We start from the raw sequence: 27159 nt of genomic DNA, 5'->3' as shown, positions 1-27159 counted from the left end.
GCCACGGGCTTTTTCGCTTTGAGTCCCCTCCGCTTCTGTCTCATTTCTGCCTGTCTCTCCCCGCTCCCCGCCCCCTCCGCTGCCCCCTTGCTCCCCATGTCCCCCGGTCCCCGCGGCGCAGCGGGCCGGTGTGGGGCCCTGCTATATGGCCTGTCCTTGGGGCCCGGCGAGCTGCGAACCCTGGCTGCGGGCAGCCTCTCCGAGCGGCGCTGGCGACCGAGCAGCCTCCCCCGAGGCCGATGGACAGGGGGCGCCCCGGCCGCGGGGCCATGGCCGGCCGCTGGCTCACCGCGTGCTTTCTGCCCTCGCCAGGTGCCGACACCAACGCCGAACCCATGATCCTGGAACAGTACGTGGTGGTGTCCAACTATAAGAAGCAGGAGAACTCGGAGCTGAGCCTCCAGGCCGGGGAGGTGGTGGATGTCATCGAGAAGAACGAGAGCGGTGAGTGCCCGGCTGGCTGGCCGGCCCGGAGACCAGGAGCCCGGCTGGTTTTTGTTCCCCTCCTCCTCCCCCACCTCTGCAGCTATACGTTATTTCCATCTGGCGGGGAGAGGGCCGAGGAGGCTGAAGTTTCCCCTGTTGGTTTGGGCTGCAGGCCAGCAGTTTGCCTGGTGGTGGAAGAATGTCTCCAGCGCTCGGGGTAATTAACTGGCTTGTGTTAATGCAAGGCCAGGGTGGCGGCACAGGCACCACCGTCCAGCCTGTGTGGAGGGACCCTGTGCCCTCCAAGGCCCAGGGGCAGATAGTGCCCAGCTCGGGGGCATCCTACAGCATCTTCTCCCTTGGGACCATATTCCAGGCTGGGAACGAGGCAGGGGTGGAAGAACCTGGCTGGCTGGTGGGACAGGCAGGCCATGACGTCACTGTGGGGTCCAGGGTCCTCGGGCGGATTGTCTGAGGAAAGGCCAGGCCTGTGGAGGTTGGCTGGTGTCTGAGCTGACTGCCCCCTGCTGAGCTGGGAAGAGGGCCCAGACAGGGGGATGAAGTCAGGTCCTGGGCCCAGGGAGGGTCCCACAGCAGCCGCCCTGTCATTGGGAACTGAGGCTTTGTCCTGTCTGGGCCAGGCAGATTGGTTGTCCCGGGGGCTGCCGGTTCCTGGGTTCTCACCGAGTGGGCCTCAGTGCCTCAGCAGCAGGAGTCTCTTGGGGGAGTGAGGAGGGCCCGAGTCCGGCAATCTGAGGTGCAGGCCCGTGTGACCCCCTGCAGGGCCCGGGGTGAACTCTGGCCCAGGACCCCCATCGTCAGCTTGCTGGTGACCTGCTGGCACTTGAGTTGGTTCCTGGGGCGTTCTGTTTTGGTTTCGGTTTGCTGTGGGGGAAGGCCCCCGCGCCGTGCTTGTGTTGGAGCCTCTCTGAGTTGTGTTTGGAGGACACTCGCAGAGAGGAGGGGCCTGCTCTTCTTTCCCTGTTCCACGCTGTTCTTCCCAGTGTTTTAAGCTCCAACAGCAAGACAGGCCAAAGGACGTCTGTGCCCACTCTATAGAGAGAAAAACTGAGGCACAGAAAAACTGAGGGGAAGTGAGACACCTTAAGTCAAAAACAGAACAGGAATTTCTTGGGCCCCTGGTTCATGTGCCTAAGGGCAGCAAGTAGAGAAGTAGCAGTAAAGATACTGAGGATATCCCAGCAGACCCACTGGGGGAGGTGAGGTTAGGCTGCTGCTGCAGGAGGCTTGGGGACTGTGCTAAGAACAGGGCTGTGATGCCAACATAGACCTGACTCATGGCCCTCCCCATGTGGAGTCTTCAGAGCTTGTTCCCCTCCAAGAGGTTAGGCTCTGCCATTGTGTCTGGAGTCATCACCGCCGTGGTTGGCAGCCGTTGTCCCCACCCAACTGTCCCTAGGGTAAGGCCTGGGCCCTTCACCCCAGGTGCCTAGTCCCCTTCCTGCATGGAAGGAAGGGGGCTTTCGGCCTTTGTCACAGTACCAGCCCCGCCTCCCCGCCCCCACAGAAGCTGCATGTCTGAGAGGCCTGGCTCTGGAACCCTAAGCACCTGAAGACCCAGAGAAAGGGCTCTCTACTGGTGGGATTGGAGACATCCACTGAGGACGTAGAGACATGTTTGTTTGGGGGCGTGGCCCAAAGGAAGGCGTGTCGGCTTTTCCATATAAAGTCAGGGCTGCTCAGAAGTAGATTTCTGGCTTAGGGACCCTCTTGCCTCATGGCACCAGTGCAGCTGTATGTCTGTATGGGGAGCAGTGAGCCCCCGTGTCCCTGGGTACCAGCCGCTGGCCAGGATGGCTATAGAGGAGACCCCCCCAACTAAAGGCAGTCAGCCTGTTATCAGACTCCTTGGTTCCCTGTGCCCTGTCACCCCGCATCCAGTACCCTGCCTGGGAGTGAAGGAGGGAGCACCTTGACAAAGTGGGGCTTCTGCAGCAAACCTGGAACTGCAAGGTACTCCTCTCCTGAGGAGTCCCCGATGGCTATCTGAGGGGCTCAGGCAGCCTGACTCCCCAGAGCAACCCTCTGAGGGAGCTGCCATCTCCAGAAGCGGGATTCTGCCCACCACCCACCTGCTGGGTGACTTTAGGTTCCTTCCTCCCTCTGGGCCTCTGCTGCCCCTTCTGTGAAATGGAGACAGCCTCGTGGGTGCTCCGAAACAGGGCCTGGAGCAGATGACCTCCCCAAGCCCGCTTCACGGCTGGGAGATGCCCCAGGGCCCTGGGTGTCAGGTAGACAGAGTCTCCCTGAACATGGTCTTCTCACTTCCCTGGACTTCATGTCTCTCCCCTTGGTGAATGCAAGGACCCTGGAGTGCTGTGTCCACCACACAAACCCACACTGTGTTGCCGTCAGAAACAAGGAGACCTCCTCCAGTGTAAAACCAGCTTAGCCGGAGAAACTGAGTGGGTGAAGAGGAGAGAGGAAGAGGGCCAACTGCAGATCCTTGGGAGAGTGGTTTCCCAGTCCAAGGAGTCGGACAGTGGGGGAGGGGAAATGTGTTGTGAATCCTGCAGACTGGCTTTGGAAGGACTGGTGAGTGAGGCTTTTGAACTCCGGGACAAAGAGTCAATTGTGACGCCTTTGACCTTAGGACTGGTGGGCGTTGTGAGGCATTTCCACTCAAATTGTTGGGGCAGCAGCTCCAGCTAGCACCACTCTGCCCCTTGGGGCTGGCCTTGCCCTCTGGGAGCTAGGACTCTTCCTGTATCCCCTTCTTACTTGGCTGAAAGCTCCTTGAATAGGGTGTGCACAGAGGGACCCAGCCACCTCTGTCTCTGCTCACTTGTCAGAACCCTCTGGAAGGGACCACAGCCTCCAGGGGATTTTGGAGGTGTGGTTGTGCCCATACTCTGTAATCTCATTCATCTAAAGAGAGATGTGTCTGGAAGGCATTTCAGAGTCAGTAAATAGTAAACACAGGTTCAGGCCGTGCACTTCATATGCATCATCTTACTGGAATCATGGAACAACCCTGTGTGATAGAAGCCACTTTAAGCACTTTGTGTCTAAAGTAACAGGTTAAGAGGTTAAGTCATTTTCCTAAAGTCCCAACAGCTGAGATCTCTCCCTTCTCCAGAGGAAGTGGGGGGAGGGTGAGAATGGGCTGATCCCAGGAGGGATCATCACTGAGTTGGCGATGCTGCAGGTCAAGGACAGACATGGCCTGGCTGAGATGATGACAAGGCTCCCTGGAGCATTGTTGCAGGAGGATGGCTCTGTGTGCCTCCTTCCAGCGTGGTGCTCATTGGTAGTGGGAATTCTTCTTGTTAATTGTCGAGCTTGGGGATAAGCCACAGCTAAGAGAATCTGAGAAGGGTGGTGAATTCCCAACACCAAGGACAAGCATATTCTGGGGAATGCAAGTGGATAGATGTCAAAGACGCCCACAGTGTGGACTTGGGTGACTTCAGGGAAAAATTTTTGATTAAACAGTGGGCCTGGGGCCCAGCCAGAAAAGGACTCTCTTTCTCCATTGATCTACAGGGACAAAAATAGCAGAAAGACTCAGCAGTTTTGTTAAATTTGCCAGCCATTTTTGTCTTATCTTTGAAAAGCCCTCCACCCTTGACATAAGCAACAGAGCCTGAGATGCTGCCTTGGTAGGACATTCTTACGCCTCAAAGACCACATTGGCTTTACCTTCCAGCAGGCAAAATCTGGTCTGACTTCTGGCAGAATCTTGATGGCAGTTGCTCTGATTTTTGTGTTAAGCAAAGCTGCCTCCAACTTTCCAGGATGGTTTCCTTCTTTCAGGACTAGGAGCCAGCCAGGGGATGTGGGGATATGAGTCAGCAGATGCTCAGTTTTTTCCCTGATCCAGCTTTCCTACTCTGAGTCTTTGCTTCTTTCCTGGCACTAGTGTGATAACCTTGGGAGATATTATACAATACTTCCTTGGAGACATATAGCTATAGGAATAAGGTAAAAGTATTGTATTGGCAAGAAATTTTGAGCTCCTGGTCCACAGAAGTGAGAAATTGTATAGGTGAGAAAACTAAGCCTTGGGGAGTTTGAGAATCTTCAGTCCCCTCCAAAGTCAGTGCTTTAGTCCCAATTGAGTAGTGAGCAGAGGACAGACACCCACTCAGATTTACTCAAAGGATTCGGGAAAATCTCACCAGAACCCAAGGATGGGAAGGACACCCCAGCCTCACAAGGACTGGGAACCAGAAAGCTGGCAGGAGACAAAGCAGCTACCCTTCTCCCTCTCTTGGGTACCAGGTGGATTGAAAGCCCAGCTGTGATCTCCTAACTGCAGACCAGGCTTCCTTCTCTTCCTGTTCACTCATAACAGTGGCCCATTCACCTGATGCTGGCTTGTCAGGACCAGATTTTTCAGTCAAGATAATAGACATCAACTGAGGATGGTCTCTGGTTCTACAGGTTCAAACTTTGAAGCTTTAATCTGATTGGTTCCTGGCCAGCCAATGGATTGGCAGACTTTGGATCAGGTGCCCAACTCTGGGCCAATCAGCTGTGTCTAGGAGAAATGTCATAGAGTATAAACATGGGTGCCTTTCCAACCTCTATCAGTGGCTTGGAGTACATGTTTTAAAGAAAAGAGATCTAGGGAGGTAAGTTATCTGAAAACATGTTGGCTGCATCTATTTTACTTATTTAATGGCTGTGTGTAGTAGAGAGAGCAAAGAACCAGGAGTCTGAATGTTAGGTTTAAGATCTAATGCTACCTTGTGTGATATAGGCAGGAATCCATTTCCTCCTGAGTATAAGAGAACAGTGATACATACTACGTGGGTTTTTTTTTTTTTTTTTCCTCCCATGAAATGTAACCATTTATTATTTGACAAATATCTTTATCAATAAGACAAACTAATAAGCTTTCCTCTCAGATTTGTATGTCCTAATGATTATTTTTTGTTGTCAAAAATGATGCATTCTTCAGCCATATATTTTGTGAGTTGGAATCATTTTAACACTGAAGATGTACCTGTTCTTTTCCTTTGGTATTTCTTCATGAACACTGTTATAACTGGTTCTACATAGGCTTTTTGTAAGTGAGACATACACTGTATATACTCTTCACTTATCCATTTATTTCACAGTTCTTGAATACCTCTTGTGTCCCAGGCCCTATGCTGATTACATGCCTACCCATACAGTTCCTGCCTTTATGGACTTTAAACTCTTAACTGGTGTGAGCATGAGTGGACTGTATTGTGAGACTGGGCTACTTCTGCAGATTTTCCGATGTCTTAAATGGACTTCTTCTATATATTCTCTGTCTTTTAGTTAGACTCTGTGCTTACTAAGGAGCCAGCTCATTAGTAGTTCATATTGCCAATCTGCTCTTGAAAAGATGTCCAAATAAAGATAGGATAGGCTGTTTCTAGAGGGACAAGTTTCTTGCAGTCTGTATTACAGATAAGCGAACTAACACTCTTAACTGTGCAACAGCCTTTTAAGAGTTTGGTTCTGGTGAGTGAGCCATATTTGGTTGTGGTAACTGTGGTAACTGTCCCAGCTGACAGAAAGCCTTGATCTCTGACACACTTCTCTTCCTAAGTACAACACATGCATGTTCTTGCAATGTCAGCCTGATAAGCGATTCCAAAGTCCATGCTGCTCCAAGGCTGTCTCTGGGGGGCAGTTGTTGCCCACTTCATGAAGCTGGCTGGAAGGCAAGGGGCCATCGAGCATCAGTCAGGAACAGAAGTGAGCATTCTGATCCAATCTGGGGCCCTCAGCCCAGCTTTAGTCACCCTGGCTGGAGATGGTTCTGAGAATAAGATTGCACGATAGCCTAGCAATGAAAAGTATGGGTTCAACTTAGATAAGCTTGGTTTTAATCTTGATTTGGTTCTTGATTTAGTACTTACTAGTGGTGAGCCTGGGAAGTTACTTGAATGTTCTAAGTAAACTTTGGTCTCCTTGCCTGCAAAATGGTGCTAATTGTACCAATAGCTGTGGGGTTAGTGTGTACTTGTTCAAGAGGAATTAAGTGCTCAGTACATGATAGTTGTTGGTGGCTCCGTCCCTGGTGGCTCAGCAGTAAAGACTTCTCTTGCAGTGAAGGAGATGCAGGTTCGATCCCCCAGTCGAGAAGATCCCCTGAAGAAGGGGATGACAACCTACTCCAGAATTCTTGCCTGGGAAGAGCCTGGTGGGTTACAGTCTATGGGGTTGCAAGAGTAGGACACAACTTAACAACTAAACTGCCACCACTACATGGCATTAAGACGGCTGGACTGGGGCAGCTCGGCCACCAACCGACCTTGGAACACACAGCTAGTCAGTTGCCCTTTTGCAGAGTCAGTTTCCCACCTGGCTAGAAAACAGGTTGCACTTCATGGTGTATGAGGATTCTCTCAGCCCTGATGGTTTGTGAGGTAGGTACAGCAGAGGAAGCTTTCTATGGGGCATGGCAGCCGGAGACCATGCTGGAGACCTGAGTGTCCCTCTGGAGCCTTGGCTTGGCAGCTGTTCTTGGCCCCCATCTGTGTGTCAGGAAGAGTTAGAGTCAGAGTCCCCTTGGTGATCCAGGAGTAGACCTTGTGGGATCAGGGGCTTCATGCCAAGGCTGGGGAGAGGAGAGGCCCACCTGTGATACCCCATGCTGGCTGTCACTCAGTGGCTCTGTGGCACGCACAAAGCTGACGTGTTGGGGGCGGGGTCTAGCATAGTTGGGAAAGGCTGCCTCGAGGAGCTGGGGGCATTGAGCTGGGCCTTGGAGAAAGTGGGGATATATAGGAGATGGGGGGATAGATAGGAGAGAGGGGAAGAATTCTTGAGGCACCTGAGTGGAGTGCCAGGTGGAAGGCAGAGCCCGCTGGGGCTAAGATGGGAAGGCAGGTGTACAGTTGCCCCAGGAGGTAAGGCTTGATGAAGAAGGCGGAAGGTAGCCAGCAGCAGGTGGGGAGGCAGGCTGGGGCCGTGGAAAATAAGTGAGCAGAAGAGGGACCTGAAAATAGGAGTATTTGAGGCAAGCGGTCCCGGCTGTGGGGAGGCAGATGGTAGGGGAAGGTGTGTCCAGGACTGGGGGCCTGGAAATAGATCTTCCCTTGAGCTAGATCTACACTGGCTGTTGTCAGGGAGGCATCCAGGGGCTTGCCAGCACTAAGGGCTGCCAGCCAGCTGCCAGGTGGCTGGGTGGAGCACTGGGCCCCTGGGCGCTCCCTGTCTTACCTCCATCTATTCAGGTTGGGCAGGTGGAGTGGCCAGTCACCTTGACCTCACATTGGCTCTATGACCAATCATGTCCCACAGCCTTTCCTTGAGTAGACATTTCTGAACAAAAGATGTGGATCCGTGGTGACCTTGGAAACCCAGCTGAAAGTGCCAGAGTGACACCAGCTCATCCCAGCCTCAGCCCCACAGCAACACCTAGCTACCCGCATTTTGTAGGGGAGTGGAGCGGAGAGAAAGCAAGATCGCACTGAGTCCTCTCACCCGCATCTCAAAGGCTGCTTTTCTGGGTTTGAACAGCAAGGGACCAGTTGAACCACACACTGCCCAGAGCCCAACAAGGCTGGTCCTCAGGTGATCAGTCATCACTGAGTCCGTACTACTTGGCTAAGTTCCAGAGTGGTGCTCAGAGGTGACAGAGGCCAACAGAGTCCCACACTTACAGGGCTTACATGTGCTAGAGAAACAGTCACATGTGAAAAAGGAAAATAAGTCTAGATTTTGGTAAGTGCAGTGCAGGAAATAAATGGGCACTATGATAACGATTAATCAGAGGAAGGAGGTGATGGAGTATGGCTGGGAAAGGCCTCTCTGAAGAGGTGCCGGTGGAGCTGAGAATGCTTGGAGCTTGGAGAATGGAGGAAGAATTAGAAGCAAGGCGCTTTGGGGGAGAAGCAGTGAGTGAGGGCAGAGAAGGAGAAGAAGCCACGTGGTAGCAGGCCAAGGCATGCTGTTCTAGGGGCAGTGACCACCACTCACTTGGTGGGAGTCTTGCGGTGTGGCCGCTGCCCCCGCTCCCCAGACATATCCTGGCCCAGATGCCTGGGGAACGGGCAACACAGGAGACCCTCCGTCCACCCCCAACACACACACACACACACACACACACACACACACACACACTCACACACACTCACACCGGGCTTTGTCCCCAGGAGAAGTGACAGTCCTGCTGAAGTGCAAGACAAAGATCCCTCCGCAGCTTTCCTGTATTCTTAAATTAAAATAGACTTCACTGTAGTGCTTTCTGGGATATAATTTGTTAGGGACCTCAGGGAATTTGGGTTTAAAAATTGCTACCCTTGTTCTTACCCCCAAAGTGCCTTGCTTCTAATTCTTCCTCCATTCTCCAAGCTCCAAGCATCTCAGCTCCACCAGCTCCTCTTCAGAGAGGCCTTTCCCAGCCACACTCTATCACCTCCTTCCTCTGATTAATCATTATCATAGTGCCTGTTTATTTCCTGCGGTTGGGCTTTTAGTAATCACTCTGGTAGATGTGAGGTTTGCCCGACTAGCCACTCTCATCTCTCAGCATCTTTTCAGATTCTGTAATCTCATCCTCTGGGTTCCCGATGCTGACCTGGACTCCCTGGCCTCACTGTGGAGGAACAGCAGGGTGACCCCGTTAGCCCAGTTGGGAAGCCTGGTGGAAGCCAGTGTTCACTGGGAGCTGAGCTGTCAAATGCCAGGAAGTGGAGAGAAGCTGCTGGCTCATGTAACCCCCAACTTCATGTTTGGAACATGCTTTATGGAGCTCTCAGGAGGGGGGGTTTCATTTAATCGTCTCAGCCCTGGCTCCACGTTCCCTTCTTAGTCAGGCACCTCTCAGCCTCAGGCTAAAATGCATCTGCCTGCCTGAGCTGTTATTGGACTAGATGGTGGGGGAATGGCCCAGGCATCGTGAGAGGTGAGAGAAAGCCAGACTCAGAGGAGGAGTCTGCCAGGGACTGTCCACGAAGTGAGCGAACCGTGAGGGGGTCTCTGAGCCAGTGTGCTGTGGTTGCAGGGCCCTCCCCGCTGTTCTCTCTGGCCTGTCGGCATTGCCACGGGCCCCACTTGGATCCCGGTATCCCAGAACCTTAGTGTTTAAGGGATATCCTAAGTGCTCTGAAGCCTGTGTGTCTGTTCTCTGGGGAAGACTCGTCTGGGGAAGAGGGTGTGATCGGGGATGTCAAGCCCTCCTGGGGAGCAAGTGTTCACTTATGCCAGCTAGTGGTGGATTTGGGACATTTTTCAAGGTGACCTGTGTATGAATCAGAATAGTTTATGTTTTATAAGACATAAAACCCTGTGTTTGTATAACACCTTAGAAAGAAGAACGGTAGATGTTGGCATCTGCTCCTTTTCAGGTGGAAATTGAAGCCCAGAGTGGGTCAGTGACTTGCCCAGAGGTTGCATAGCTGGGAGGTGGGGCCCAGGTTGCCACACTAATCCACTGCTGTTTATCCAGGGTTGGGAAATCTGGATGTTTGCGTTTCTCTTCCTTGTGGATTTTACTTCTTTGAAAAGCCAAGCCCCAGAGCTCTCTGCTGTGTGAATTCTCCAGGCCACAGAGAGCAGGAGAGCAGAGGTCAGTCCCGCTGAAGCCCCAGCTGGGGTAGGAGCAAGGCCAAGGCGTGGGGTGGAAGGAATATGAAAGGGAAGGGATGTTTGCTGACCCGGTTTCCTGCAGAAGAGTTGTGAGTGTTCTGGCATTTGGCTCAGCCAGGTCCATGAGGTGGGGCTGGACTGGATGGGAGGATGGATCAAGGGCACTTATGGTCTCCCTGGAGATCTGATTACCAGGACTAAGGGCGTGAGAGCTGAGCCTGAACTGTGCCTGAGCCATGCTTGTCAGGACCCCAACCTGCTCTGCCGTCCCTTTGTCAGAATAAATAGACCTACCCTGGCCCCTTCCCCAACCCCTCATGATCCAGTGAAGAGCTCCATCCCACCTCCTTCCCCTCAGTGGTCTCAGCACCATCTGAATGACCTCTTATATGCAAGGACTGCATCCGTAGGATGCGGTTTGCTCATTCAGTCCACACATGCGGGGCACCTACTGTGTGCCCAGCACTCGGTGCAGCAGTTGACAAGAAGCAGCCATCCCTGTCTTCCCCATAGATGGTATTCTAGGGCTTTCTCTTCCCTCAGGGTAAAGGCCTGGATGCAGTAAGTCTATGATATTGACAATGCACTTCCACATGTGAGGCAGAAAGCCCAGTGCCACTGGGGCCAGTGTTACTGAGGGGCTGGGAGAGTGGGACCATAAGGCACGGTCTGCTCCAGCTTCAGAGATGGGGTAGCGCCTGGGGTGGGTGGTCATGGCTGGAGGTAGCAGGCCATGAACAAGGAGCTGAAGGAGAAAAGTGCTCTAAGCCGAGTAAACGGCATGTGTGAGGTATGGCAGTGGCACAGACAAGGGGGATCTGGCCAGGCTCTGGGGCTGCCAGAGAGGAGACATCCCCTAAGTGATAAACAGGCCGAGGGGATGTATTGCGGGTCTCAAGGACCTCAAATGTCAAGAGAAGGAGACAAGCTGCAGGAGACATTTCTGACCATCTGCCCAAACCTCCCTTTGACAGAGGGGGAATGGAGGCCTGACGTCATTTGCCCAGAGTCCCATGGAGTTTGTGGCAGGTCTGCTGCATGGGCCAGGGACCGCAGGTGCCAAGGTAGCTGTCTCTGAGGCACACTGGCATCTCCTGGCACCTTCGAGGCCTCACCACCCACCCACTCATGGACTGGGGCCCAGCCTGTCCCCCAGGTGAAGGAGGAGGTGAGCGGGCTCTTCAGCTCCCCACCCTGGACCCCTCAGCCTGCTGCTACAACTGGAGCCAGGACACAGAGAGCAGAGGCAGGCCCAAGAGGGAGACCTCTTTCCTTGTATCCTCCCCAACCACCTGCGTTCAGACAGGCTTATTTTTCAGACAAGGTGCTATCCCCCCAGCAAGGTCATCTTCAGATGCCTCGGCATGAAGGCAAACACCCCCTTTCAGCAATACCACTTCTCAGGACCCAGGTGGGGCTATCACACTGGCTGGCTGTGTTCCCTGGTGCCCCCCATTCCCCGCCTCCCCACCGCTGCCGCTCCAGCCCAAAGTGCTGCCTTCCCCATCCTTTAGGTCCCTCCCTCCCCGCAGGAAGGTGGTGGGGTCTCTGTTGAGGTTGGCCGGGCCTCCACTCCTGGTGTTTCTGGACACTCTGTCTTTTCTTATTTGTTTTCTGTACTTCTAACCAGCGCCCTCACAAAAGCCCCAGCCTCCTCTCTGCTCAGCAGGCTCACCATCTTTTGATTGAGGCAGAATGTTGAGCTGCTGCAATCAGGACAGCCTGGGACCTCATCCCTGCACCAGTGACTGCAGTATTGGCCACAGGCCTTCCCCCCACCCCCAGCCCCGGGCTGGCCAAGTGACCTCCTGGCACCTGGGGTTGGGGGCTTTCTGCCAATTCCAGCCTCCTGCTTCTTGCTCAAGGCATTGGGTCAGCGGGTTGCCACTTGGCACCATGCTCAGGGTGTCATCTCAATGGGCAGAGCAGCCGTGTGCCCTCGTGGGAGGAATGACAAGCTTTGTGTAAAAGTCAATCTCAGTCAGTCTAGGTTCCAAGTTGAGCCACCCACTAACCAGGTGATCTTAGTCAAGCTGCTCATCCTCCTGAGCATCGCCTTTCCTCACCTGTGGTTAGGAGTGAAGACAGTGGGCACGGCTGCTTTCCAGACACCAGGCTCCCCTGTTCCCTGTGACCATTGCACTGGTACCAAGCCAGGCAGGAAGCAGCCCATTCATCTCCATAGTGCCAGGACTCCTGAGATCCCCTCTAAGCCATGGGGCTCCAAAAAAAAAAAGCCAGTTTCAGCTTAGAGGGAGCAAGCAAGGGGAATCTGACCATGTTGGCAACTTTCAGCCAGCTCTCCAAGCAGCCAAATGGGTCATTGGCTACAAACATCCCTGGGATTGTAATGATGATCACAGGGCCCGTGGGCTCCTGCACACCTTTGGAATGGGCTTTGTGAGGCCAAATGCTCCACAGATTAAATTTCCGGAGAAAGAACAGCTGAGAAATAGTCTTGAGCTTTGCTAAGCCACTTCTGTGCTATGACAGCAAAAGGGGAGTGTGTATGCACGTGTGTGTGTGTGTGTGTGTGTGTGTGTGTTCTCCACTGATAAAAGGGAGGGGATAGGCAAAGGAGGAAGATTGTCCACTCGTGAGCCTCCCTCTCTCCTTTAATTTGCATCAGCCAATGAGGCAGCTGGTGCTGCTGTGTTTTCCAGGCTGGTGCTGGTAACAGAAGGAATATGATTAGTGTTGTGGAATTTCATGATAGGGGTTAGGGGTGGCTTCTCCCCTCCCCTTTTTAAAATAAAGTGATGTTTTGAAGAGTTGCCCTGGGGAACTGCTGAAAGCAGAGTGGCTGAAAGACGCTTTTGGTCATGTCAGACGAGGACAAGATTATCCAAGTGAGCGAAGGTGTCTGTCCCCATCAGCCGTGCTGTGGGGCTCCAAGGCCCTTCTGCCAGAAAGCGAGCAAGGGGCTGTAATCACAAACAGGCCGGGATCAGTTACCACCAGAAGTATTACTTTGGACTCTTGGCTTTGAAGGGGAAGAATGCAGTTTTCCCTGCTCCTCCTCCCCCATCCTTCTCAAGTTAAACGAGATCTGTGAAATCGATCGCTCTGGTACTTAAAAAGAGAGGCCAAAATTCAAGCCAGTGCAGAGTCCTGAAGGCCCAGCATAGGAGGCCTCCACCAGCCTCCACTTGTCTGGGGGCAGGGGTTTGCCTAGCCCAGTTCATTTTGAGGTGATGAGTTAGAGAAGTCCATTTCCCCTGAGTCTTTTTTGTCTACCTGGGGCATCCTTGCCTCCGTCTTGCCTACCAGCCAAGTGTCTTGACCCTTCTGCATGTTTAAGCTGGTGTATTCTGCGTATCTACCATGTACCTGGCACAGTGGGGTGGGGATATAATGAAAATGGCTTAGCACGTTGGAGCAGACTCTGACCAGCCTGTAAAGATAACAGAATAATGGGGCTCTTGCCCCCTCTGGCCCCACCTAGCCCTGGGAAGCCCCGCCCCTTGCCTCACCCAGCGCCCCTTTGGCAAGAACCAGATCAACTCCTTCACACTTGGGTATAAATAATACTAAACCAGGAGCACTGACACTGACGGGCATGCTTCCCCTGGCCTTGGTAATGGGAGCAAGACCAGAGTTGGCGAACACCTGAACCTCCTTGCCAACAGAGTTGTGATGTTTGAATTACTAGTCTAGCCTGTTCACAAATGTTTTCGCTTATTCACCATTCCCGTTAAACAACACTACTTCATTGTGTTTCACTAAGAGTTGATTGGAGCACATCTAAGACCTTCATCATTTTATTAAAATTGTTCCTAAGTGACGTTTTTTCACTTTCTTGCTTCATATTTAAAAAGGCCAAACATTCCTAGTTATAGCAGCTGTCCCACGTCACTGAAAGCTGTCCCTCCCAGATGCCAATGAGATGGGTGACAGTCAAAATTATCCCTTTGAAGAATTAATATGCCCTTATGGATTTATTTCCCAATTTATATTTCCAATATACTTCTAACTTCTATGACTGACTTTTGAGCTTAAGACTTGAGATAGGGATTGTAATTGACTGTTCCCTGGAGGACAGAGAGGAAGCATGCCTGTTCAGCAGGGCTTCACACCAGGGGAGGGAGCAGCCAGGTAGCTGTAGCGCCTCCCCGATGAAGGCTTCACTCCACTCTTCTGCTTCCACTCCAGTCCTGCATCCCAGGTCTCACTACACAGCTGACACAAACTCCCCTCTTTGGAATCAAAGGGCCTCTGCTTTTGTTGGGGCCAGAGTATTTTATCATTGCTAATGTAGTAGCTGGGAGGAAGATTCCGGCCTGCCCTCCATACCCTGATCTCTCTGCCCCCATGGGGCCATCCCTCCACTGCCTGGATGGATTCAGAGCCAGGTTTGCTTGGAACTCTGATCCAGAGACCAGGACAGAGAACAGGGTTGGAGACACCCACATTCTAGGCTAAGGGACAGGCCAGGGTTGCGGAACAGGAGCTGATGATGATATTGCTCACTTCCTGGGGAGTGAAGTTAGAGCCTGCCATGGCCGAGGGCTCAGACTCAGCTGTGCTGACTTGGGCCTGGCAGGGCAAAGACATATTTAAGGGAGGTTGGGAGTGCGGAACTCTTCAAGGCCCACCTCAACACCCAGACATCTGTTCCATCCAGGCCTCCCCACCTTAGAACCACTTCTAGAACAGTCTCTCCTCAAGGGCCCTGTGGTGGTGGGATGGTACCTCATAGAAGCCAGGAGGGCAGGCTCGGTCAGTGACTTCCTAGCTTCCTCTCTGTCTTTCTGCCATAAGGTACCAGAATCTTGCTGCTGACTGTGGTGGGGTGTTGATCATAGGCAGGCTCTCAAAGTGCATGTGTTAGTTGCTCAGTCGTGTCTGATTCTTTGTGACCCCCATGGATTATAGCCCACCAGTCTCTTCTGTCCATGGAATTCTCCAGGCAGGAATACTGGAGTGGATTACCATTCCCTTCTACAGGGGATCCTCCCAACCCAGGGATCGGATTAGGGTCTCTTGCATTGCAGGCAGAGTCTTTACCATCTGAGCCACTAGGGAAGCCCATTCAGAGTGGGGAGAACCAAACCATGCAATTAAGTGAGTGTGTCATCAGGGGCTAGAGATGAGGCATTGATTCATTCCCCAACTTAACTCCTGCTGTGTGCCACACACTGAGGCATAGAGATCATCAAGGATGGCTTGATCCCCAGTCATGGAGCCTTCAGTCTCAAGGGAAAGGAGGGGACTGGGATTGCTGGTGTAAAAGGGGGCAGAGTGTAACTCTGCAGACTCCTCCCCTTAGGGGAGGAGGGACTGAGGCACCAGAGAGTGACAGGGCCTTGATTGGTGCCCATGGATGTCAGTCACTACTGACTGACCAATCATTATAACTGGTGAGACTAGAATGAGACAGTTGGCCCCAGGCAGTCTCTCTGAGGCAGCTGAACTAGGGGTGTGGCCTTTTCTCCTTGGATTGGGATAGGAGCCGTACTGGACCTCATATCTTAGAAACTAAGAAGACAAGATGGTGCCCTGAGGTAGGAGAAGCTCAAGGAGATGGTGTTTGTGTACACTCAGTCACTCAGTAGTGTCTGACTCTTTGTGACCCCATGGACTATAGCCTGTCAGGCTCCTCTGTCCATGGGATTTTTCTAGGCAGAAATACTAGAGTGGGTTGCCATTTCCTCCTCCAGGGGATCTTGCCGACCCAGAGATCAAACCCACATCTCCTGCATTGGCAGGCTTTACCACTGAGCCCTTGGGAAGCCCAGCTCAAGGAGAGAACCTTCCTAAATTACACAAACCCAACTAGGGCTCAGGGTGGTCATCCCATGCCCAGGGTATTCCAACCTCAACTTAAACCTAGTTCTGCTTTTTGGAGACCGTTGATGTCAGAAACTGTGGGAAAGGCAAGAAGGGAATGGTTGAAGCTCCTCCTGTATATCAAACAGTGAGCCAGACAACGTCCATTGTGTAGTCACCACCCTTGCCCTGGAAACCACCAGTGGCAGGACTTCTGTTTCACAGGTCGGAAAGCCCAGAGAGTTCAGACAGCTAGCTTCTTCCCTGTACACTCTGCTGCCTCTTGGTTAATCTCCTGCGGTTCCCTCAGGCAGAAGCACCATGGTGAGGGAAGCTATTTCCTCTGAGTAGCTTTCATTGGAGAAGGAAATGGCAACCCACTCTAGTGTTCTTGCCTGGAGAATACCAGGGATGGCGGAGCCTTGTAGGCTGCCGTCTATGGGGTCGCACAGAGTCGGACACGACTGACACGACTTAGCAGCTTAGCAGCTTTCCCCACCCATCCTCTGAGGGTTGGATGTAGCAGGGCTCTGGGGCTGCCCTTTGCAGAGGCACCCCCATGAGTTGCGCCCACCGTGGAAGAGGGCAGTGTGTTCCCTGTGTGAGACACCGTGGCTCCAAGAGTCCCAGTGGAGGCCTGCAGCCAGCCCTTGAAACTGCTTTGAATTTGAAGGGGCTGTTGGTTCATAGAATTCCCTCTGCATTCTTCCAGAAGCCTCACCCAGGGCGTGGGCTTGTCCCTGGTGCTGGGCTTGTGGGACCTCCCTGAGCTTGGCTTTTCTATTCCTGTGAATGGAAAAGGCCCAAATGAAAATGGCCCAATCAGGTGCTGTGCTCACACACAGAGGACTGTGAGAGCTCATGGGTGGGGGAGTGAGCTTCCTGGGTGATCCTGGGCACTATGCAACTAGCAACAAAAATCTCCTGGCCTCAGGTCCCTGTGGGCAAATCCCTCCAGGTGAACTGTGAATCAGAGGCACCTCCCTAGTTTAAGAGACCAGAGGAAGGAACACTGCCCAGGGGCTGAAGAACTGCACTGGACTCTAGTTGGCAGAAGATGCCAGGCCAGAGGGATGGGAGTTGTAGAGCAAATGCCCAGTGCTGACCCCAGGAGCTGGACTCAGAGAGACTGAGGCTGAGGGAAGCAGGGGGGCTAGTGTGGAGGGAGAAGCCAGGCAAGGTGAAGGAAGCCTTGTGCCCATCTTGTTACTGCATTTCGTGCTCAACAGCTGCTCCCCGAGTCCCTTCTTTGTCAAACACTGAGCCAGGCAGGGGCTCGACAGGATACCAAGATGAGCAAGACGTGGCCTTTGTCCTCAAGGAGCTCTTGGTCTAGCTGGCCTGACAGCCAACCCAAACCCAAGGTTAGGGTGCAGGGAGAGCATGAGGGCAGGAGAGCAGAAGGCCAGCTCACAGAGAGTCACAGGAGCTTCACAAAGGCAATGGTTTTGAAAGATGAGGCCTGGGCAGCGATGGATCAGAAAGACCATCGTATCTGGGGCTTCTGAGCTCTGTTGGGTATGCACAAAGAAGCATGATGGAGGGCCTTTCCTTCTAGACCACACGAAAGGCTTGTGTTCAGATCCCACTGTGCCACTGAGTAGCTGTATGTAACCATTTTGCTCCTCAATTCCCATATCTATAAAATGATGATAATATTTTGAAATCCATGTGGCTATTGGGAAGGTTTACTGTGCAAGAATATTGTCAAGTGACATTTTCCTATTCTTTTCTCTAACAGACAGGGATGGGCCACCATCCAGTCTGGGCAGTGAGTTGCATCTGGGAGTGGGGGGCAGGAGGAAGTTAGGAGTCCATCAAGTTCCTCAACCTGCTCAGAATAATGACCCCCTCCACCCCCATCCACCTACAATCCAGAGACTTGTCAAAGCCTGTTTCCCATCTCTTCCTCAGCATAGCTATGCAAGGCTAGGTAGGGCAGAGGCCTTCGTTCCCGTATTTCAGAAGAGGAAACTGGGTGACTTGCACAAGACCACAAAGCTTGCTAGTGGCTGAGCTTGGATATAAATCAAGGGGCTGCATATCCTTAACCCAAGGCTCCTCTGTAAGATCAGTGTTTCCCAGAGAGTGGGTCCTATAAGTGAGCGGCAGACCCAGCATTAAATGGCATTGAATCCCATCAGGAGAAGCTGATTTCCTTTCAGTTATTTCGCTCCACATTGAGGAAAGCTTCCATGTGGGGCTTCGGTGTGGCTGAAACTTGCTGCTGCTATTTGTTTGACCAAGGGGAATTCTAGCCCCAGTCTCAGTGTGTTGGCTAGAATGTGCCTTAGTATCTTGCTGGAAATCCATAGCCTTGTTGTTTCACTGTATTTTTTTCAGCTATGTTCTATCTGTGCCAAGGGATACAAGTTTTCTATTTAGCGTAACATAAGTAAGTGGTTTTTGGAAACATATTTTTTGTTTGTTAAACAGTGGTACAGGGGTTATTCAGATTAACTGCATGCCCGCTGCTCTATAGGGCTTCCCTCATGGCTCAGCAATAAAAGAATCCACCTGCAATGCAGAAGAGAGAGATTCTATCCCTGGGTCAGGAAGAGCTCCTAGAGAAGGAAAAGGCTATCCACTCCAATATTCTTGCCAGGAAAACCCATGGACAGAGAAGCCTGGCAGGCAAAGAATCAGACACAACTGTGCGACCGAGACGCAGGCACTGCTACTTTGTAACGCCCGAAGTTTGGGAATCACAGTTACAGGTCCCCAGGCAGGACACTGCCTGGTACCTTTCTTCTCCCAGTCTCCTAGGGCAGCACCAGTGGCTCCCAAATTCCAACTGGGAAAGAAGCCTGGAAAAGTATCAGCATTCGCGGCAGCTGCTCCCCACACCGCGTGGAAGAATCCACGTTGTCAGAGAGCTGTTGACGTCAGGCGGTGCGGGTTTTTGTAAGACCTCTATTTAAAATTCCCCAGAAATTGAAGAAGCAGGGTTTGGAGGGAGGGATGCCCTAGACAAATTGCGGAGTGGGTTTGTCTTGTTTATGGACATGGTCTTTAAAGTTGAAATTGCCCGTTTTTTATTTTTTGCACCAGTTCAAGAGGGGCTGAACTCAGCTAGCAGGGAGGGGATGGTTGTCCATCTAAGGCTTTTAGTTGAAACCAATTCAGTTCTGGGACCAAGAAGCCTCTGCTTTTAGCCAAGAGAGAAAAGGGGGAAAGTATACAAACTCACTCATGTATACTTCGCCTTGGAGTAAACTAGTTAAAAGAATAAAAACAACCCCTTATATTTGAAACGACTGGTGCAACAGATACAGAGGGTTCCCTCAGCTTTTTCCTCCAAGCTGGATATCCGCATACACACGGCAGACGCATTGCTAGGTGGCCCCTATTCCTTTCTTTCTGATTCCCCAGCACAACCCTGGGAAGTCCATGCTACTTACTGTCCTCATCTCACTAGTGAGGACACGTCACTGCCTTTCGCCAGCCGATTTGGATGGCCAAGTATCATTCTAGCCCACAGTCTTTTTCTTGGAAATGTCACCCACACAACACCATGGCACATGGAATGCCTTTAGACGACACAGAGAGGCAGTATGTGCCACAACACATGCGAAAAAAAAACCCATCTTGTTCTGTTTCTCTGACAAGCCTGATTTACCTCCGCTCGATGGTCAACTCTGACTCTCTCTCACAAACCTCCTTCTGTAACAAAAAGGAAGCAGTCTCTAGATGTGGCCTCTTCAGTCATAGCAACAGCTCAAATTTACTCTCTTGTTTTGTTCTCTGTAATTTCATGGTTGGGACCAGTGGTCCTCATTGTTTATTCATGGTGGCAATCTGAAGTTTCCTAAACAAATTATTTTCTTGAAGTTAAAAAAAGAGGGGGGAACTGCTTTAAATATATATTTACTATGTGAACCACAGTATACGTAGTTCTAAGATATGGCCAAAGTCAGCCAGTGGTGTGGAAATATCTGAGGTTTGAGAAATGCTGATCCAAAGTCACTCTCTCCTGGCAAAGACCTCAGATGAGATCTTGTGCCAGAAAGCTCTGTCAGCTGGGTGGGCTCTGAGAGGGTGAGGGAGAGCTACCTAGAGACAGAGGCAGAAATCTGCCTGTTAGCCCCCTCCTCGGGGCATGGCAAGAGGGGGGAAGCCACGCCCATGACTCTCCTGAGAGCTGGGTCCACTTGGTGGAGACCGACAGAATGGAGGAGAAGCAGATGAAAGGGCTGCTTTCCTGGTTCATCTGTCAGACGGAGATTTAGGGGACCTAATGGAAAAAGCAGGCGGCGTTGGCCTCCTTCTGCAAAGGGAGCGACAAAGAGTCATTTTTAAACTGAGCCGAGGGGATGCTGCGCCAGGAGTCAGGCCTGAGGACCAATCCTGGACTGCTCCTTGTAAACCAGGCATCTGGGAAGTCACCCAGTCCAGGTGCTTCCTAACCCTAGTGCAGCCTAGGATTTCACAGGCGCACTCTCTACCCTATTCCAAACGCCAGGACCCTCCTCGTCCTCGCTGCTAAGTAGGGTGACCCATACAACCCAAGTGCCCGAGACACTCCCAGTTGGCACCTAATATTTGGTATAATGATGAATAATGCCCCCATGTACTCCAGAAAGTTTAGATAGCGAGTTATAAGACCGTTGTTCTAAGCCATGGCCTTTCGTCTCTCCACTTACTATAATACTTTTCATCTTGTCAGATTTGACCTGTCATTACCATCTGTTGAGATCTGTTTTGGCTCCTGATCCTGGCACCACTTTTACTAAATGAGACGGTGCAGCCAACACAGCTTCTGTCTTCATACTATGACTGATTAAAACATCCAATGGCACAGGTTCCCAGTGGGTGTAACCAGTAAGCCGTCAGATCCTCTCTGGATGTAACCTCTGTGGTCACTATCAGCTGTGATCTACTACTGCAGCCCTGCAGCCCCCAGCAGGACCATGAGAGCCCCAAGGTCTGGGTGGCTCAGCTCTGACGTTTCCCAGACCCTCAGGCCAGCATTCACATCTGATCAGAATCCCATGTGGTCTCGGCCCCATCTTTCCTGTTGTTTCTGCTCAGTGCTGCCTTGGTCATGCCCAGAACTGCTCTCCAACCACCCCTCAGGGAACCCAGATTTCCCTTCGTTGAGGTCGCCTCTACTCTGGAATCTGTCTTCTGCTATGAGTGTTGAGATCATGGCTGACTCTGTGTCCTCTGGCCTTGCTCCCACCTCCGTGGCTTCCCAGGTTGCTTACGGTGGCCTGGAAGGTTCACGGCCAGCTGAGAGCTCACAGAGGGCAGCTGTCTATGCCGTCTCCATCTCCATATGGGGCTGAGCCTCGGACACGTGCTCTTACCCTCTTCCCCAGAGAGCCCCGAGGTCTGCACCCTTGCTCAGTCTCTCAAAACCTCTTCTTTCTTATTCCACCTCTTGCCTGGAGCAGCAGGGGAAATAACCCTTTTGCTGTCCTGAGCCCTCTTTCAGGGGTCCACCTGTGAGACTTGAACCTTTCCATGCTGGTTCTGAGAGGTCCACACCCTCCTCCTCTGTTTTTCTCGCCGCCGCCCTCCCTCCATCTGAATGCCTCACTTACCCTGCGGAGCCATGTCTCACCCACCATCTGCATTGTTCATAATCATATTAGAAAACTGCCTTTTTGCATCTCCTGTCCTCCTGAGCCACCTTCTGTTCAGGAACCTCTGGCCACGGCTCACACAGCAGTGCTCCATGAGTGGATGGAGGACAGAGATGTTGAAGGCGATTGCCCCCTGCCCTGTTGTCTGGAAGAATTCCCACCATGAAGCATGGTGAATATTACTGATGAGGGCCACGTGGACGCGCATCGCCTGCCTGTCCTGTTCCTTCCACCAGGTTTCCATCTTCCCCCCTCTCCTTCCCTCCAGACTTAATCTGAGGTTCAGTTCAGGCCTCCTGTGTTCCAAGTGTTCTTCCTGACTACTCAGTTTCATCTCTGGTATCTACAGTTTCTTCAAATGTGCATCAGCCAGCACTGTATCTATGGCATGGGGCAGCCTGGGTCCCCCTCCCTGTCCCCAACCCATGCCAAGCACAGAACGAGACCTTCAGTAGCGACTTTCTGAGGTTGAGGCCAAACGACAGTGACACCAAAAGGCTCTCTTTCCATGAGACTCCAGACACCTGAGACCACCTGCCTCCCTGCCCACCATGACACCAATCCTTGAGGTCTCGGTTCTTTAAAATTCACCATAGTGTCTACTTAAGCTTTAGTAATAGCTCTTCAATGCATCTTGCTAGGCACCCGGCACTGTGCTGAATGCTTTTCATAGATTTATTCATCCACCAACACAGTGAGATGTAAGTGTACTGTAGATCCATTTTACAGATGAGGAAATTGAGGTGATTGCTAGTAAACAGCGGAGCTGGGATCTGAACCCAGGCAACCTCACTCTAGAGCCCTTGCTTCGAGCCGTGGTTCTTCTCTAGCCATCATTTTAGAGCGCACCCCCTGGCCTGCCCGGACCCAGCGCTGGGCTTTTGGGCCCATCCAGTGGGGTGGGCAGGCTGGAGCAGGGTTGGGGGCGGGGTGGCAGTGGCCCAGCTCTCGCTGTCTTCTTGCCACAGACTCCACAGAGCCTTCCAAACAGTGACGTAGCAGCCTGTGCTAATGGTCTTGGAATTCAGGCCTCAGGCGCCCAGGGAAGGTTCTGGGGCCCTCGTGGCCTGAGAGCCCCCTCTGGGGGAGGGGGAGGCCATAGGCAACAGAGAGGGGGGTGGGTGTCAGAGGTGGGACGAGAAGAGCAGGTCAGGTAGGAAGGCAGGGGCTGGGGGGTACCCTGGGAGGGACCAGCCGGGGGAGGGCCCCCACCGTTCCTGTTTGCTTTGGACCGCGGAGGCCACGTGCTGAGAGCTGGAGTGTGTCTTGGCAACAGGCCGCAGTGACAGAGCCTTCTGACCAGGGGAGGCCTGGCCCAGGGTGGCTGCCTTTCGTTGTTCTTAAAGGCACAGCATGCCATGGACGGCCTGCATTTCCCACGTCTCTGCTTGCTCTCAGGCAGAAGGCTCAGATCTGCCCCAAGGTCATGGGAAGGGCATCAGGGCAGAAGTGGTCCCTTGGGTCTCAGCCTCATGCCAGTTGTAGTGTGGCCAGATGGGCAGGGCTGGTGAAATGTGCCTGGCCAGGCCTCCTTCAGCCCCTTTCCTCCTCAGCATCTCCCTCCATCTACCACCAAGTAGCCCCAAATTCCTCCTTCTCTTCTCCAAACCGCTCCAAGGAAAGAATAGGAGAGTGTCCGGACATTTCGGTCTCACGAGGGGGCCAGAGCCTGAGGCTGTACACAGAGAGCAGAGGCAGGTGTGCGAGGCCTGGACTCTGCCTCTGCTGCCAGCTCCATCACCTCCTTCCTGCCATGGATGCGGAAACCCTCCAAGAAGGCCTGGCATGAGCAGCACTCCACAGATGCCAGCTGTGGGTTAGACCATGTGAAGGACCTGGAGGGAAGGGAAGGGCAAGGCTCAGAGGGCACCTAAAAGCTCCTGTGTTCCAAAGTCTGCCCCACCTGTCTCATCTTGCCCGCTACCCTCCAAGTGGGCACCCAGGGCGGATGGGAGGCAGCCAAGCCCCCTCGCTGGCCACAGCACCAGTGCGCAGGTTGTGTTTGCACCCATCCTGGGTGCCATTCAGGGGCAGATGGGGAAGGAGAGCCTGCATCCTGAGTGCGGTTGTTCTCTGCAGCATCCCCGTGCCTGGAACAAGGCCTGGCACATACAAGGCCTCAGTAAAGGCTGGTTGTTGAGGGCACCACGTGTTCCCAATACACCAAGGGCACCACAGGATGCCAGGCATCCCTCTGGGCAGCTCGTACTGCCCTGGTGTGATAAGGCCCAAGGAGGTCAGACCTGTTCCTGGTCACCAGTGAGCACAAGGTGAAGCCAGGATTCAAACTGAGGTCTGTCTTAGAAGAGGGACTATAAGAGGTGCCTGTGGACTGAGTCCTGGGGTGAGCAGGACGGGAAGGGTGGGGAGACCTCATAGGGGACCGAACCTTGAAGGACATGCGGGAGTTTCAGAGGGAGAGGAAGGGAGCAGGGTCCCCTGCCCCCAGCAGCTGTTTTGTCCCAGGCTGATCTGTGAGTGACCTCAGAAGGCTTTATTAATGTCTTAATTGTGTGCAGCTGGCCTCCTCTGGCCCTAATGAGCTCATTATCCACTCTCATTAAGGAGACCATTGTGGCCTGGTCACCCTGGGGACAGCAGTGGCCTGGGGGTGCCCGCCACTTCCTGCCGCCCCTTGGCCAGGCTCAGGTCCCTTCTAGAGAGGCTGAAGCCCCCGTCCCTCACCCATCACCCAGGTCCTCCCATCCCTTCTGTCTGTCTGTCTGCATCTCTGACTCATGTATGTGTGTGTGTGTGTGTGTGTGTGTGTGTGTGTGTGTTTCATGAGAGAGAGAATCTGTCGACTCATAAGTTTCTTGCCCCCCACCATTCCACCCCTCCCCCAGTGCCACCCCTAGGAAGCCTCAATTAGAGTCCGTTTGAAAGGGCTTTGAAAGTGACCAAACAGCTAATGATTATGCTTAGCCTGGACAGAGAGAGAGACTGACTTCTGGACCTGAGCTTTCTCCTACATGGGCTGAGGGTCTCCCTGCCCCACCCTGAGCTGGAGGTGCTGGCCAGGCCTGCCAGGCTCTGCTTTCTCTCACCCTCCACTCCTGGCCATGGTGAAGTGGGCTTCAGTGAGTCCTATCGAGCAGGTCGGCTGCTGTAACAGGTGACATTGTTGTTCTCTCTGGGCCTTTGCCTCCTGCAGAGGGCTGGGTCCTGGCCTGTAGGCCAGCCTGGCTGAAGTCCTTTCTTCTCTGGCACTGTAGATATGTGGCCCTCACAGAAGGAGAGGCCAGGGTGAGGCTTGGGGGCTTGGGCAGTTCTAGATTCTTCCAGATGGTTGATTATCCCAGCCCGGGGACCCCAGAAGGGACTGCCCCAGCCTGGGGGCTTCTCCTGAACATCCAGCATCTGAGTGCTCCTCTCTCAGGCTCCTGGACATCAGTTCGCAGTTTCCCATTCAAAAGAGTCGATGGACATAGCAGTCCTCCCTTGCCCCAACTGGGGAGCATCTCAGTACAAGGCACTCCAGCTGAATTTGAGTCTTTCTGACTCCAGACTCCCAGTTATTACCCTCTATCCCCAGAGGGTCCTCACATGTAGACATAGACACTCAAACCTGAGACTCTGCTCATGGTGTATGCACAGAAAGCACACACTCAGCGATGTGGACAGACTCACAGGCGGACATGTGTAAAGCTTCTGTGTTCGGGGACACTCGTCGTCAAGGGGTCACTGCTGCCCTTGTGCGTGGCACAGAGGTGCGCCTGGCCCGCTTCTGCGGTGGTGAGAATGTGGGTCCTGAAGCTGGAGCGCCTGGTTTTGAGCCCAACTCTGCCTCCTTCTGGTTGTGATTTCTTCTGCCTCAGTTTCCACATCTGTAAAGTGGGGATAGTGACGACGGTAAGTTATTTCACAGGGTCCTTGAAGATGAAATCAAGTGACGTGTGTAATGTTAGCTCCTGACACGGCGTGCTCTTCTCAGCACCTGGCTGTCATCATCGCGTGATACATGTACAGACGCACCTCTGTTCCATGCACACAGGTACCCACCCATGCATGTGTATGTGGACACAGCCTGCCTGCCACTGTGCGCCTCTGCAGGAGCAAGAACACGGTGTGCACTAGAGGGGAGCCGGGGATGCCTGCGGGCTGGCTGACGCCTGAGCCATCTTGGCCAGCTGGGCTCACCCAGGGTGGCTCAGGCTCTAACTGCTCCATGGTGAAGACACAGTGACTTTGGTCAGGGGCCCGGGTTGCAGCTGCTGGCGTCTGGGAGAGGCCTGCCAGCAGCCATTGGTAGGCGCAGGCCCAAGGAGCCACCCCCACAGGCCCAACTGTGTGACTCGTGCCAGGGCTCCCGGGGGGTCTGCGTGGAGCTGGGTGGGCACCCCCACCCATGTTCAGTCAACACCTGCCTGGGTGGTGACAGCCTGTCCATCTCTGCTTCGTGGGCAGTGGCTGAGCCTGTCCAGTGGCAGGCTCTTCTCTGCAGGGCCTGCTGCAGGAGGGACCTGGGACTCAGAGCCACACAGCCCAGCTCTGCATGTGTCAGGGCTGGAGTATTCCCAGGTAAGGTTGGCAGGACCTCGGAGCTGTGAGGAAGAGGAGAGTCTCAGCCCCACGTCCTGGGGTGCAGCAGGCGATAGGACTCCAAGTTGCTGCCCTGGGGTGAGATGATCACAGTCTGCCAGTGGTGTGCCCAGGCTCCACAGAAACCTAGCATACAGCAGAGGTTTTGAGGTCGAAAGGACTCAGAGAGACAGCGCTGGCACATCCCAGGGGCACCCAGCAGTGTGAGGCACAGACCATCACGCCTTCCTGCCCACTGGGCGCCTCAGCCACATGCTCAGCCCCTCAGCAAATCCCTGCCCGGCTTGCCCTGAGTGCCAGGCTTATGCCAGGCAGAGGTAGGAGGCAGGCCCTGCCCTGGGAAGACACTCCACACAGACAAGTCCAGATCCATCCCTCCAACCCAGATCCCAGGCTCCTGGGGGAAGGGAGGGAGCAGAAAGTACATGGAAGGTTCTCGAAGGGTGAAGTTGGGCGGGAGGGGAAATGATGCCACCAGCAGAGAAGAACCCTAAATTCTGGGACTGTAAAGCCCTTGGAGTCAATGAGAAAAGTCCACACTGGGCTTTGGTCTGGAAATTGCCATGGGGGGAGGTTGGGAGAGAGGACGCCAGGAGGTCAGCAGGCTTGAAGACTCACAGGCGAGAACACAGACAAACTCAGATGAGACTGATGGAGGAACCCCCACAAGTCCTCCCGGTGCCCGTGGAAGAGCTTGCCTCCTTCACCTCTGCTGAGGATGCCTTTGGGGCCCAGAGTCCCGAAATAGAGAGAAGGCTTAGAAGACAGTCAGCCCAGCCATCCAGGAGACTGCCAAGTTCCTTGCTTTCCTGGGAAGCCGTGGGCTCGAAAAGGAGGGACTATGCTGCCACTGAGATAGCAAGTAGGTTGTTTTAGTGGGTGGAGTGGGCAATGGACACAGCTTGGTATAGAGGAAGAGACTGGGAGGGGCTGGGTGGAGAGATCTGAGAAAATCCTCAAGGAGACACATGTATCCAAGCTCTTCTGTTCTTCCAGACACATTCCCTGTTCTGTCTGATGACCGTAAGATCCCTGAGCCCATCCTGGGAAGTCCTCTTCTGGGAAGAAGGGCTTCCCTTTGAGGCTAGGCCTTCAGGGCACTACCTTGGCCTTCTGGGACTTGGCTTGGTTCTGGGGGCTGGAACTGGTCTTTCATCTCCCTGGACACAGTTTGACGGGGTCTAGAGGGTGTGGTGACCACAGCCTGTGAACTTTTGCTGTTGGACCTGGACAGGCATATGAGAGCCTCAGCCTTCCAGACCCTCCCCAAATGACTCCAGGTTGGGGACTGTGATGA

General features: G+C 53.3%; 1 protein-coding gene across 8 annotated transcripts in view; it reads left to right on the top strand.

Moving 5' to 3' along the window:
- SH3PXD2A (SH3 and PX domains 2A) overlaps nt 1–27159 on the top strand; it is a 249553-nt gene that overhangs the window by 191542 nt on the left and 30852 nt on the right. For all 8 annotated transcript variants that reach the window (XM_086377592.1, XM_086377593.1, XM_086377590.1 and 5 more), the window contains one exon: nt 313–444. In XM_086377592.1, the coding sequence (XP_086233718.1) occupies nt 313–444 (132 nt within the window). The remainder of the gene's footprint in view (nt 1–312; nt 445–27159) is intronic.

This window comes from Bos grunniens, chromosome 26 (genome assembly GCF_055505025.1).
Source record: "Bos grunniens cultivar Pamir isolate PY7600 chromosome 26, Bosgru_T2T1.0, whole genome shotgun sequence".
Taxonomy (NCBI): domain Eukaryota; kingdom Metazoa; phylum Chordata; class Mammalia; order Artiodactyla; family Bovidae; genus Bos; species Bos grunniens.
The sequence above is the reverse complement of the archived record's forward strand: the minus strand, read 5'-3'. Positions and strand labels throughout refer to the sequence as shown.